This window comes from Neophocaena asiaeorientalis, unplaced genomic scaffold (genome assembly GCF_003031525.2).
Source record: "Neophocaena asiaeorientalis asiaeorientalis breed wild unplaced genomic scaffold, Neophocaena_asiaeorientalis_V1.1 scaffold359, whole genome shotgun sequence".
In the NCBI taxonomy this organism is placed as follows: Eukaryota; Metazoa; Chordata; class Mammalia; order Artiodactyla; family Phocoenidae; genus Neophocaena; species Neophocaena asiaeorientalis.
The window spans coordinates 21226-35932 of NW_020174137.1; the positions used below are offsets into that span (position 1 = coordinate 21226).

At 35.1% G+C, this 14707-nt stretch overlaps 1 protein-coding gene across 3 annotated transcripts in view; it reads left to right on the plus strand.

The window, feature by feature from the left end:
- Positions 1–1112: 1112 nt before the first annotated feature.
- The window catches only part of PRKD1 (protein kinase D1), an 83885-nt gene continuing 70290 nt past the window's right edge, over positions 1113–14707 (plus strand). For all 3 annotated transcript variants that reach the window (XM_024754950.1, XM_024754949.1, XM_024754951.1), the window contains exons 1-3: positions 1113–1176; positions 2849–2980; positions 4307–4467. In XM_024754950.1, the coding sequence (XP_024610718.1) occupies positions 1122–1176; positions 2849–2980; positions 4307–4467 (348 nt within the window). In that variant the 5' untranslated portion in view covers positions 1113–1121. The remainder of the gene's footprint in view (positions 1177–2848; positions 2981–4306; positions 4468–14707) is intronic.

A 14707-nucleotide genomic window follows, 5' to 3' on the forward strand; every position in this document is an offset into this window, starting at 1 on the left:
ACTTGGTAGTTTTATTTTTAAAAATGTATTTAATTATTCTAAAATTAACAGGAGAATATTAAAATTGAACTTTAGAAAATGGCATTTAAACATAAGTCAAGGGTGCTAACTGCTTATGAATGTTAATCCCTTTCAGAAGGTGAAAAAACAAACGTACCTGACATAAACTGGATTTGGGGGGGGGGTCATTGAAAATCTTCTTTTTAATTATTTATATTCTTTCTGATTAATTCAAAAAATATCTGAACACATCTAGGTATTAGTATTGTCAAATTTTAACATTCCTTATTTTGAAAACTACCTTAATTATTCAACTAATTGCTATCATGGTATTGTCACCATTGTTTGGGTGACATTTGGCAGGGGTGGGAGATGGGGGGAGAGGCAGGGGAGAAGTTAGGAGTTAATGGTTGGCACAAAGTATTTTCTTTAATTATTTTCTTTGATGTTTTAAAAACAAATTTGTCCATGACTGTGAGAGACCAATTTTAAAGAAGATTTAGCATTTACAAAATTAGACACACTTTGACCAAATTATAAAAGTAGTTGATTGGAACCCAAACCATACTTTTTTACTGATTTACTTAGAATAAGCGTTGACTGTAATATTGTGAAACTTGAAGTGAGAAACATAATAATACAATTTCCCAATCTTATTTCAATTGAAATCCTTTTTGTAAGGAACCTTGACACTCGTCAGAACTCCTTGTAGGCAATGCTAGAGCAACTTACTTGGCTGCACTTCTTTGATTAGCTCCTTCTTCCCACACTTTAATCTCTTAGTGTAGTGTCTGGTATACAGTAATAGCTCAATAAATCTTAACCTTATTATTATTCTCATTATCTTTCCATTGAGTAAAACTAGTACCTTTAATAAGTTGATGGATGATTTCCAATAGTAAAGCATATTAATTTGGAATAAAGTACTTTTATTCAAGGGAAAACTGACCCATTAAAATTTTTAATCTCTTTTTATGGTCCAGATATACGTCTGTGAACTATCAGTAATATCCTTTCTGGTTGAAGTGATTCACTTTCCTGCATGTTCTGTTGTCACTTGCCCTGAGGGATGTGATACCCTCAAAGTTGTCCTCATAATTTTGGACACCTATCTAGCAGAGATGAATCGCCTACAGTTTCAGCGTTCACTCTGTCACACCTTGCATACTTACCAAGGTAAGCACTTCATAAGTATACTCCACAGGTGATTCATTAGCCCATACCTGCTATCCAAGACACCATCAGGAAAACTGCAGATGTTTATTTCCCTCACCATGGGGCTGTTGGATATAACTCTTTGGGCAGAGTTAGGAAAGGTAAGATGTAACACTGGTATGATGAAAAGGACAGTGGATTGGGGACAAAACACTTGTGGGTTGTAGTCTTAGTTCTGTTTAGTAACTTAGGCCAAATTTTGTAGCTTCTTTGAACCTTAGAAGTTATTTTATAGTTATTGTGGAGTTTTTTTGTTTGTTTTTATCTGCCTTTCTGCTGGTCTGGTAGGCTCTGTAAAGATGTCTTACTTATCTTTACATCTCTGTCCCTGGAATGGTGCCATTGACAATATTGAAAAGGTGTTTAACAAATGTGTGTTGAAAAAGTAAGGCAAGAAGACAAACAGGAGGAAGAGAAAGGAAGGCAGAATAGAAGGATGTATTTAAGGCCTAAATTTTCCCCCAAATTCTCTTTGCATAAAACCTTACGAAATCAAGTGCATATGGTTCTATTCTAAGTTAATGGAAGTTTACACTTTAAGGGTTAGGAGAAGTCACCATTGGTCAGACCTTCTCTTTTTATGTATGGGAAACTGAGGCTCGTGATGATTAAGTGAGTTGTCAGTAAGGTAATGACAAAGCCTCATCCAGCTCTTCTCACTCGTAGGTCAGCACTCCCTGGACTATTACGGGCAGCCTTAATATCGGGCTATATGTGTAAATAGATCCAGAAAGATATAGCCCTACACACTAGAATTTGGGGAAAAGGGGTGGTCTTTCACTTTCATTTATCTGTACCTTTCTATTTCTTGATTTAAGCAACACCAAAAAACCGTGAGCTATTTTTATAACATAATAAAAATATCATGTGGAAAAGTATAATTTTTAAAACATAATGAATTTCAATACTCTGTACGAATACCATATGGGATAAATAACAATAAGCATAACAAAAAGTACCCTATAGCATGAATATGATTTGCTAAAGTATATTTATCAGAGTGGGCTGAAATTCACCAGTGTGTGTATTAAATCCCTCTGTTTGGCATATTGATGAAGAGGCTGCTTGTTATTTTTAGGTCAGGATTTAAATGCTTGGTTATATTGCCTAAGAGTTCAAACAACTGTATCTCCCCAAAAGAGGCTGCCCAGATTTCTTCCAGTTGGGCCCCACCCTTCTAATGTACTTCTTCAAGGTCATATTCAAGTACACTGTCTTCTGATCTGTCTAAATTCCATTCATCAAGTGTTTCCTTTCCATTAATATTTCTGAATACCTCTCTGGCTCATTTAGGTAAGAGAAAAAGCAAAGTGTTTTAAAGCAACATCCGTATTTATAGATTGAATTGAGTTATTCTTTCATTCATTCTTTGTTCTAGCGTTTTGGCTATTTTTGAAGTGGCCTGAGACCTTGATAAGCAGGAAGACAAGAAAGAGGTTCCTTTGCCACCACTTATAAAGCTGTGGTTGAGAAGAATGGAGTGGAATGGCTAAAAAGTCAAGCAGTGTTGCATCTTATCTTTCCTGACTTTGCCCAGTTATACTCATACTTGCATGTTAAGTATCTTGCATACTAATTATCTACAGATGAGCGTATTTATTCAACTTATTTTTCAATGTTATTATTTTCACAGCTTCCGCCACCTTTGAAGACTTTCAGATTCGTCCCCACACTCTCTTTGTTCATTCGTACAGAGCTCCAGCTTTCTGTGATCACTGTGGAGAAATGCTATGGGGGCTGGTGCGTCAAGGCCTTAAATGTGAAGGTAAGGTATTCCTTCCCCAGCCAAGTGGAACGCATGCTGGAGTTAGCTACTTATGTCGTGCCCTCTTCTGCAATGCCTTCTTTCCTTCAGATACCTTCCAGGGATCTGGGTACTGCATGGATTCTGTTCGGTTCATTTCCTATCTTCAACATGTTAGCCCTGATCTGGGAAGCCAGATTCTCCTATCTTTTCCCCTATATTTCTCTCCCATAAGGTGTTGTTTATTTTGCTAACAGGCTAAACATATAATTTGCATCTTAAGCCAGAACTTGGAATAGTAGGCATTCAATAAATGTTCGCTGAAAGGAGCTGAGATTCAGGGGGTTAATCAAACCATCCAAGGTCACTCAGCTGTTGAGTGGCAGGCTGGAACGTGTACCCAGTTTCTACACCAAGATCATAGTTCTATCATCCTCCATGGACAGAAATCCTTGAAGTGCATAATTCAGGTTTATAGGATACCATGATATAATCTTAAAAACGGACCAAATCATACCTTGCTCCTTTTTGATGAAGGGTGGGGCGGGGAGGGATAGAGCTGTTTGAACTTTGACCAAAAACCCCAAGCTTTTGTGATGAAATCCATAAATAAAATAACCATAATTTCTGAATTTCTGTCTGTAAGAAGGGAAGTTAAGAGACAGTGATCTGGAAGAAAGTCTACCTAAAGTGTAGTTTTATGAAAATTTGCCTGGCCTGCTATGTGACACATGGGGAAATTCTGAACAGTAAAATTATGTGATAGAACTATGAACAGTGGAAATATTGAGAGGAAAATGGTGCTTTTTCCTAATTATCTACCATGTAGAAACTAGCATGCGTAGTATTTTACATATTTTCTCAACAATTCTGCAAGGTAGTTATTATCCTCATTTTAGAGACAGGAAAAATGAGGTGAAGTAGTTTTTCCAAGGCCATGTAGACAAACAAGTTGTGGAGCCATGATTCAAATCAGTGCAAGTCAAAAGTTGTGAAGCGTTATGATTAATTTTCCCTTGCAATAGAACTTGAGGCAGCTAAAAATAGGTCATCTCATTGGAGTTTTATTGCTAGATCCGTCAAAGCCCAAGTCCCTTATGTTAGAAAACATTTTTTTAAATGATAACCAGGGTAGTTGCTGGGCTCATCCAATAAAATCAGATGTCAAAACCCAGCTTATTGACAAATTGGGAAAATAGGAGAAGCTCAAAAGAAAATTTAAATTTTCGAACAGCCGCAAGAAAAATGGAAGCAGTACTGTTTCTAAAAATTCATAATTTACAACTTATACTAAAGTAGCTTTTAATTTATAGTTGAACAAAAGTCATTTTTACTTTCTCCTTCCAGGATGTGGGCTGAATTACCACAAGAGATGTGCATTTAAAATCCCCAACAATTGCAGTGGCGTGAGGCGGAGAAGGCTCTCAAATGTTTCCCTTACTGGGCTCAGCACTGTCCGCACTGCATCTGCCGAGCTTTCCACCAGTGCGCCTGATGAGCCCCTTCTGGTATGGCCTCCTGTTTATCCATTTGCCCGTTTACATGAGAAATCTGTAGGACGATGTGGTCACAGTGGTAATCAATCCAAGACAGCGCCCTGGGAGAGAGGACACAGCCAGGGTGTTAATGACTGTGTTTCTTCAGGGCCTGTGCTGTAGATTGGTCAGTGCTTCAACAAATATCCAACAGTTTCGAGTTTGCTTTTATCTGTGAGCTTAGAGCAATTTTAAAATCTGTGAGGTTTCATCATGGTCATGGAGCCAGAGCAGCACAGACTAATACGCGAATGTGACAAAACATAGTTTGTCAAAATTTGGAAACCAGAGATAAAAGATTTTCTTCTCTGATGATTATTAGAGTATTTCGTGGCATGGTTGACTGTTTATTCTGGGAGAAAATCTGAACTTCGCTCATATGAAAAGATGAAAGTCTTTAATTGTTTGGCATTAAAGGCGTACATGCTGATGTCAAAGTGACACTGGTTGACAAATGCCATGGGAAAAATAGCATTTAATACTTTAAGTATTTCCATTGGCTCTAAAATATATATCTGTGGATGTGGCTTAAATATTTTTCTTTAAGAAAGTTAAATTTTGATTTTCCAAACATTGAAAGCAAAGTAAAAATTGTGGTAATTATGTGCACTATTTAAAATAAGAACATTATCCTGAAATAAGCTAATTGTGTGAGCTTAAGTTTCCTATTTTTACTCCCTCTGCTAGTGGATATTACAAAAACTCTTTATAATCCAATAATTACAAAAGTCAATTAAAGAGAAAAATAAAAATTATGAAACATTTAGGTTAGATAAATCCCTGGGGTGGAGAGGGGCAATGCATTTTGAAGCCATCTCTAAAAAGCTGTATTAATTACTCTGTTGTTCAGAAAATATTTCATTGTGATCTTTAAATCACTTAAATTTTGTTGCAACATAAGCCAGACATATAACTCAAATGAATGCTTATTTTGATAAATAGGAAATGTCCGTACTCTGTGTTTCTGTGACTTTTGGGTGGGAGTTTGTTGTGTTTTCATGAAGTGAACCTGTTAGGGGAAGTCAGGCACTAAGTCCCACCAGTAACTAGAAGAATATATTATATTTTGGTGACTATTCAGAATGCATGTGTGGTTGTATATTACTTTATAAAGTTGTATTAGTTAGAATTAATGATACTCTTACTGAAAGGTGCTTAAGTCAAAATCTATTTACTTTTTCACATAACTCTCATATTATCTTTCCAACTCTGAGATTTCTTGATTTCGTTTGAATTTTTGTAGGTAGTGATTTTATAAGTTAGCAGTTACTCTTGCTTTTAAGTACCGTCTCTGAGAGTCATACTGTTTACAGAATAGACATTTTTAAACAAGTTTAAGAAATAAAATTATAAGTTAATGTGTATTGGTTTCAGTTTCACCAGGAAAAGATTTTTAAAAGTTAGTTAACATCTCATAAGTAATCTAAAGCTGTAAACTAAAGTTATTCATCATTAGAATAGATTAGAATCTAGGTAATTAATGCTAAAGATTCTTCCTTTAAAACTCAGTTTTTCAAAAAGAATTAATAGGAATATATTTAATTGTTTGCCTGGAGAATTCAGACCAGACTTCCAAGATGAGGTGTTACTTAAGCTGATCTTTACTGTGCTTTTTCATTTATCAGTGGTTTGATTTTCTATATTAGGCTAAGTGTTTGATCTCTTCAAAGTCATACAGGGTAATTTTAAAATGATGGCTTTTGTGCAAAGACTTCATAAGTCAATAGAAAGAGTTGCATGTATATAATCTGTTTTAATGTTTCTTAATATATGCTTGATGTATTTAAAATTAATTTTGTGTGAAATTTGAATACTAAAATTAAGAAAAAAAACTTATCTCAGTTTTTAATAATATATACATATATGCACATATGTATGTATACATACACATGTGTGTATATATATAGGCTTCCAAACATCACATATGTATCATTTAGATTTTATAAATATAAATGAAATTATTATATGCATGCATATTTATAAATGTGAATGCATAATTTATATATAAATTTAATTTAGGTTACTAAAGTCTTTAAGCAGGTTTTTGTGTTTTTCAACCAAATTATTTAATTGCTTTAATTGCTTTATTTAATCAAATTACATAATTATTTAATTATTCGAATTACTTGATTACAAGCTATATTGTACATCAGATGTTGAAATTCATTAGCACTTTATTGCTGAACGGAATTTTTTTTGTAGTAGAATGCTTAAAAATGTTTTTAAAATACATTTTAAAAATCACATTTTAACTATATCTGCCAAGAATGCTTACAAAAGTTTGATCAAATCATATATTTATGAGGTGAGAAAATATTGGGGCCACAGGATACTTTGAAAAATGTTATTATGAACTTTCATAACCTTATATAAAATGCCCTATGGGTAACCTTTAAATGAAAAATGCCTTTGGTAATAGTGTTGGTGACACATTGACTCTCAAATGCACGTTTTACATTCATCATAGCACTTTTTGCCCCTGTGGGGTGCCTGTATGTCTCTCTTTGCATGCTCGGAGTGCAGCTAATATGTCTCTTTTCATCCCTGTGCAAAACATAAAAGGCCAGTAACTGTAGTTTAAAGGTTATAGTGAATGCCTAGTCAAAGGTAACATTATGGTAATGATAGTAAAACCTTTTAGTCCGTATACAATAAACAATATTTTCCATTTCTGAAAAGGATGATGGTCTATATTAAGATGGCATTGCTAAGTAATGCCATTAGACCACCCATGTTGCAAGTCTCCAATAAGTATAGATTTTCTGCCAAATGTAAGAAAATGATTTTTCTATTCAACATTTGATTGCCTATTTTGACTGGAAAATCACCATTTCACATATGGATTAAAATACTGGTAATTCTATTAATTTACCCATTTCTGGCAAGTAAATTGAGTCTTGGATTTCTATACTGCTGCTAACATAGAAAAAAAAGTATAACAACATAGATCTTATGACAAGCTTTGTCTGTCGTCAACTTCGGCACTAAACTGTATCCATTATTCCAACCATGATGCAGTCCTTTTTTGAGAAAATCCAAAATGTAGGCAATTTATGGCATAAGAGCTCTGCAAGGGTGTATATCTTTTTGTACATCATCACCTATGTTAGAAGGAAACAAGAAAAACTCAGTAGGTACTTAAGGAGGACACACTAATACGTTGTTTCATTATGTATAAATATACTTATTAAGATTATATCAGTTTTATAAACTTTTAGACAATTGCATAGGAGAAGTCAAGATTAAATGATTCTATAATATCTCTGTTTATCATCTAGATCTTTTTAAAAATCATCTCATCTTTTTAAAAATTTGCAGATGTTCTTGTGGTGTTTGGGAAAAGTTAAAGCCATTTGAAATCATGTTATACAAGGCTTAGTCTTAGGCAAAAAAGTTAATAATCTGGTCCAGAACTTCTGCTCCTAGCTATGAAGAAGCTGGTATCAGACCACTCTCCTGTAAGGGACAATTATAAAAGCTGAATACAGTATAACAGAACATAACAAAACAATATTTAAAGGTACCTGGGAGCAACCAAGGCAATCAGGATTTGAGGGACAAATGTCTCAGAAATAAGGAAATCACAGAGAGGTCAATGTACGGGACAGCCCCCAAACAAAGAAGTAGCTGGCTCAAAATGTCAGTAGTGCTGAGTTTGAGAACCCCTGATGTAGAACAAAGCTGGAGAATTTCCAAACATATCATAAAGCCGTAGTTAAGACAATGTGGTATTACACCAGAACAGAAAATAAACCAATGAAACAGAATAGAAGGAGTCCAGAAACTGTGCGCATATACAGGCCAACTAAGTTATGACAACAGTACCACTGCTGTGAGAAAAGGATGGTTTTTTTCAACAAATATTTCTGGAACCAATGGGATATCTATATGGAAAATATGAATCTTGACCTTACCTTATACCATATACAAAATAAATCCTAGGTAGATTAGGAGCTTCTAGGAGATAACATACAAGAGTATCTACGGTAACTTGGGTCACGAAAACCTTTTTCAAATAGGACTCAAATCACTGATAACAAAAGAAAAAAATTAGTAAATTGGGCATCATTAAAATTAACAAATTATTTTCAGCAAAATATACCATTAAAAGGGTGGAAAAGCAAGTCACAGAATGGGAAAATATATTTTCAATGTATATAATATGTATATATATCTTGTAAAAGAGTCATATCCAAATGTATAAAGAACATCTATAAAAGTTGAAAAGACAGACAACCTTATTTAAGATACAGGCAAAGTACTTGAATGGCACTTTACAAAAGAAGACAGCCAATAAACATGAAAATGTATTTTACATCGTTATTTATCAGAGTCTAAATTTAAATCTACAATGAGATATCTGTACACCAGAATGTCTAATGTTGGGGGAAAAAAACTGACAGTAACAAGTATTGGTGAAGATATTGAGTAACTAGAACTCACATACACTACTACTAGGAATATAAATTGGTTCAGCAACTTTGGAAATCCGGTTGGCAGTTGTCTTCTAAAGCTGAACATATGCATATCATGCGACTCAGCAGTTTTACTCCTAGGTATATATTCACCAGAAATGTGTATAGACATGCACGGAAAGATACGTACCAGAATTTTTTTAAATTTTTAAATATATGTACCAGAATTTCTAAAAAATTTTTAGACTTCACTTTTTCAAAGCAGTTTTAGGTTCACAGCAAAACTGAAAGGCAGGCACAGAGATTTCCCATATACCCCTTGCCACCCACACATGCATAACCTCCCCCATTATCACCATCACTTACCAGAGTGGTACTTTTGCTAACACTGCTGAACATACGTTGACATACACATCATAATCACCCAGGCACATCATAACCAACCAAAGTCCATGGTTTGCTTTAGGGTTCACTCATGGTGTTGTACATTCTGTGGATTTGGACAAATGCATAATGACATGTATTCATCATTATGGTATCATGCAGAATATTTTCACTGCTCTAAAAGTCCTCTTAGCTTCATCTATTCTTCCCTCCTCCCCTCCAGCCAACCCCTACCAACTACTGATTTTTTTTTACTGTCTCTATAGTTTTGCCTTTTTCGGAATGTCATATAGTTGGAATCATACAGTATGTACCCTTTCCAGTTTGGCTTCTTTTACTTAGTAGGACATACTTAAGTTTCCTCCATGTCTTTTCATGGCTTGATGGCTCATTTTATTTTAGAGTGGAATAACATTCCACTGTCAAGATGTCCACAGTTCATTTATCCATTCACCTAACAAAGGACATCTTGGTTGCTTCCACGTTTTGCCAGTTATGAGTAAGGCTGCTGTAAGCATCCATGTATAGGTTTTGGTGTAAACATAAGTTTTCAGCTCTTTTGAGTAAGTATCAAGGAGTACAATTGCTGGATCATATGATAAGATTATGTTTTGTCAGAACTGCCAAACTGTCTTCCAAAGTGGCTGCACCATTTTGCATTCCCACAGCAATGAATGAGAGTTCCTGTCGTTGCACATCCTTGTCAGCATTTGGTGTTGTCGTTATTTTGGATTTTGTGTTCTGATAGGTGTGTAGTGGTTTCTCATTGTTTTAGTTTGCATTTCCCTGATGGCATATGATGTGAAACTTCTTTTCACATGCTTATTTGCCATCTGTATATCTTTTTTGGTAAGACGTTTGTTAAGGTTTTTGGCCCATTTGTAAATTGGATTGTTTGTTTTCTTATTGTGGAATTTTAAGAGTTCTTTATATATAGATATATTATTTAATATTTATTTATTTTGGCTGGCCCTGGTCTTAGTTGCAGCATGCAGAATCTTTAGTTGCAGCAGGCGGACTTCCTAGTTGTGGCATGCAAACTCTTAGTTGTGGCATGTGACCTCTTAGTTGAGGCATACATGCAGGATCTAGTTCCCCGACCAGGGATCGATCCCAGGCCCCCTGCATTGTGAGTGTGGAATCTCACCCACTGGACCACCAGGGAAGTCCCAAGAGTTCTTTGTATATTTCAGATAACAATCTTTGTTAGATGTGTCTTTTGCTAATATTTTGCAAATGTTTTCTCCCTGTCTGTGGCTTGTCTTTTAATTCTCTTAACATTGTCTTCTGCAGAGCAGAAGTTTTTAATTTTAATGAAATCCAGCTTATCATTTATTCCTTTCAAGGGTCATGTCTTTGGTTATGTATTTTAAAAAGCACCACCATATCCAGGGTCACCTAGGTTTTCTCCTATGTTATCTTCTAGGATTTTTATAGTGTTGTGTTTTACATTTAGGTCTATGATTCATATAGAGTTAAATTTTTAAATTTAAATTAACTTAATTAACTTGCATTAATTTACTTTTTAATTTAAGTTAATTAAGTTAATTCATTGTAAGTTCTGTGTCTAGATTCATTTGTTTACATGTGAATCACCAGCACCATTCATTGAAGAGACCATCTTTGCTCCATTGTATTGCCTTTGCTCCTTGGTCAAAGGTGAGTTGACTGTATTTATGGGGGCTTATTTGGGGTCTCACTGTTTTACTTCATTGATCTATTTGTCATTCTTATACCACACTGTTTTGATTATTATAGCTTTATAGTAAGTCTTGAAGTTGGGTAGCATCAGTCCTCTAACTTTATTCTTCTCCTTCAGTATCATGTTGGCTATTCTGGGTATTTTGCCTCTCCATATAAACTATAAAATCACTTTGTTGATATCCATAAAATAATTTGCTGAGATTTTGATTGGGATTGCATTGAATCTATAGGTCAAGTTGGGAAGAACTGGCAAATTGATAACATTGAGTCTTCCTATCTGTGAACATGGTATATCTCTCTCCATTATTTTGCTCTTTTATGTCACTCATCAGAGTTTTATAGTTTTCCTTATATAGATCTTATTCATATTTTGTTAGATTTATACCTAAGTATTTCACCTTGGTGGGGTGCCAGTGTGAATAGTATTGTTACAAGCATGTTTTTAACATTTTTATTCATTGTAGCTAAAAGCTAGAAACAAATAAATAGTGGTAGAGTCATACAATGGAATAGTATACAGCAATACAGCAATAGAATTGAGGAACTGTTGATTCATTCAGCAACATAAATGAATCTCACAAAATAATATTTAGGGAAGAAAAACAGAAGATTATATGCCTGTGAATCCAGTGTATGAAGTTCTAATCCAGAAAAACTGATTTATGGTGAGAGACATCAGAATAATGGCTCCTCGTAGGTGCCCACTTAGAGAGGGAGCAAGAGAGAGCCTTTCTGGATGCTGGAAATATTCTATATCTTGATCTGGGTAGAGGTTACATGCTTATATGCGCATGTAAAACCTCATCAAGATGTACACCTAGAATTTTCTGCACTTTATTCCATATAAATTATACCTCAATAAAAAGATTTTATTTATTTATTTTTTTAATATGCGGTCTTAATTAATTATTTATTTATTTTTGGCTGTGTTGGGTCTTCGTTTCTGTGCGAGGGCTTACTCTAGTTGCGGCAAGTGGGGGCCACTCTTCCTCTTGGTGCGATGGGCCTCTCACTATCGCGGCCTCTTGTTGTGGAGCACAGGCTCCAGACGCGCAGGCTCAGTAGTTGTGGCTCACGGGCCTAGTTGCTCTGCAGCATGTGGGATCTTCCCAGACCAGGGCTCGAACCCGTGTCCCCTGCATTGGCAGGCAGATTCTCAACCACTGCGCCACCAGGGAAGCCCAATAAAAAGGTTTTAAAAGGACAATAGCAAGTTATAAAGTCATTAGGTTTCTTCATCCCAAGTCATGTGGTAAAAGGATGAAATATTATATCAGAAAAGTTAATAATTTAATTTAATTCTGAGATTCCTATCAGTCAATTTAAAGAAAATGGGATTATAGAAATTACATTATTCAGTAACAGGAAACATAAATTCTTTGGGTGCTAAATGAAAGTAATATGCCACATCACCCTAATATATATAGTATTCATTTACATAATAAACATTTTCTACAGTAGTCTTCACCACAGATACACAACTGTGATTCATATGATCTTCTTTCAAGGGAAAAACAAAGCTCTAGTAAAATATTACAACCAACTACCAAAGGAATAGGTGGCTCTCTTTTTCTTGGCGACCTATGGACATTTCTGGTGATTCTAATTTGATAGCAAGGGAGAAATACAGAGGTGTGTGTTTCCCCAAATTTTTTCTTTAAAATAATGGTGCTATAAAATATTATGCAAAAAATCCTTCTCCTAGTCAAATAAGATTGGGAAGTACTCCTCAGTCCATCCAAGTACTGGACATCACAATATTCATTAAGCATAGTTATGGCTCTCAGAAGTCTTGCAATAATGAAATCAGTGTTCCTAAACTGACTCAACTATGGAATCCCTTTTTCTCAGGAAACCTAGGAATACCTAGTGGGAAAATAACATGCACTTTTAGAAATGGTAACTTAGAGGAATAAGTCAATTAATGCATGTTGCATAGACCATCTTCAAATATCGTGCAGTAAACCAGCACTAAGCTGGAATTGAATTCTGCTGATAGCCCAGAATAAAGACATTCAGGGCTACAAACTGAAGGAAAATCCTGAGCTTTGGATATTAGGTATGTTGATGACAAGGATAATATCTTATTTTGGAAATTGAGGAAATTTGATTTCTTCTCGCAGAGGGAAAGCTTTGCCTCCTCTGTATGAAAATGTTCTAGAAAAGTACATTCAAACAGGGTTATCATTTCTCCTCCAAAGTTATGTTTGGGTCTGGCCAAATGAGCAATTGTTGCTCCTGAATTCTGCTCATGCTTCCTGTTAATCCAGAAGTCTAACTGGTATCACTGGGTAACAGTTAATTTTAGCAGAACCTCAATCTAAATGTACATCCCTTTCCAAAGTCTCTGACAAAATGGGTTAGCTGTAGATTGCAAATTAGGATGCAGGGACTGAGAGAACAAATAATAGGATTTTTCTCAAAGTGTAATGTTTATTCAACACTGGAAATATCATGGATTTCAAAACACCATCATACATTTTTGTTAAGAAAAAGAGTCAACTGTATTTTAGTTTTGATTTCATTTCTAGTTATCAGATAGAGCTACCCCACAAAGCTTGAGGGAACAGAGATGAAAAAGAATATATTCAGCATAAATTACCAGATGCATGTCTACTTAACCAAAATGTTTCTTAGATTTTTCATTGATACTCCTTCTCTTAACAAATTTATCATAACCTTTCTACTTTTGAATTATATTTCAACCTTAAATGAAATCAGACAGAAAGCAATGATATGCAGCGAAGACTCTAAAATGAGCAAAGAATACACTGTAGACATATTTCTCTCATTAAAACTCTAACCCACTATTGGACTTCTCAGGTTTGTAAAGCACTGACTGATACTGATTATTCATCAACTTATTCTTGCCTGCAGGCAGATAACTATGTCATATTTGATTACTTTGATGACCTTTTTCTTTCTTTTTCCATTGAGAGTATGAATTATTGTGAAGAAAATCTGATCTTTCACTTAAAGGTCAAAATGCTTCTTTCTGACTCTCATTTATTTTCAAGAAGGCGAATGAACCGTCGTTCATCACTGACACTGTGACAAGTAGATATTTTCTTTACCTCTACCAAATCAAAACTTTAAACTGTGTTTTTTGCAATCTTAGTGTCTGTAGTTCCATTGAAATGTTAAAAAGTAGTTTCTAACCCAGATGTTTCTGTGCCACAAAGACTGATTAGTATCACATTTTGCTTTTTCTTGAAAACATATCTATTATTTGCTAATAATATTATTGAGTAACATGCATTGCATTCCTCCAATAACACGGTTCTCTTGTCTTCTGCCTCCCCTTTTCTGCACCTTTGTCTGCTTTTTGCTCTTACGACTTCATGTTTCAGTCTCCTGTGAGTCCTGGCTTTGAGGTAGGTACTAACTCTGCCTAGGAATGTGCTTCACCATCTTTTGCAAGCCAACATTATAATATTAAATTAACATCAGACAGTCATCTGTATTGACTCTATGAGAATACTCAGGTCAGAATTTAGCTCAGAATCCCACCTGTTGAACAGCAGAAAGCCCATGGGTGGTGGTGGTGGTTGTCTTTTCCTGGTGTTATTGTTTAAGTTTTCACAGTCTTCAAGAAGACAAAGAGCAGTGCAGGCATTAGACCAATAGTTGGTTTATTAGATAAAATTTTGCCCTCAGATTACTTGATTCCATAACATTGGTGTCTTTTCTATGAAGCTGGGCAGGCCAGT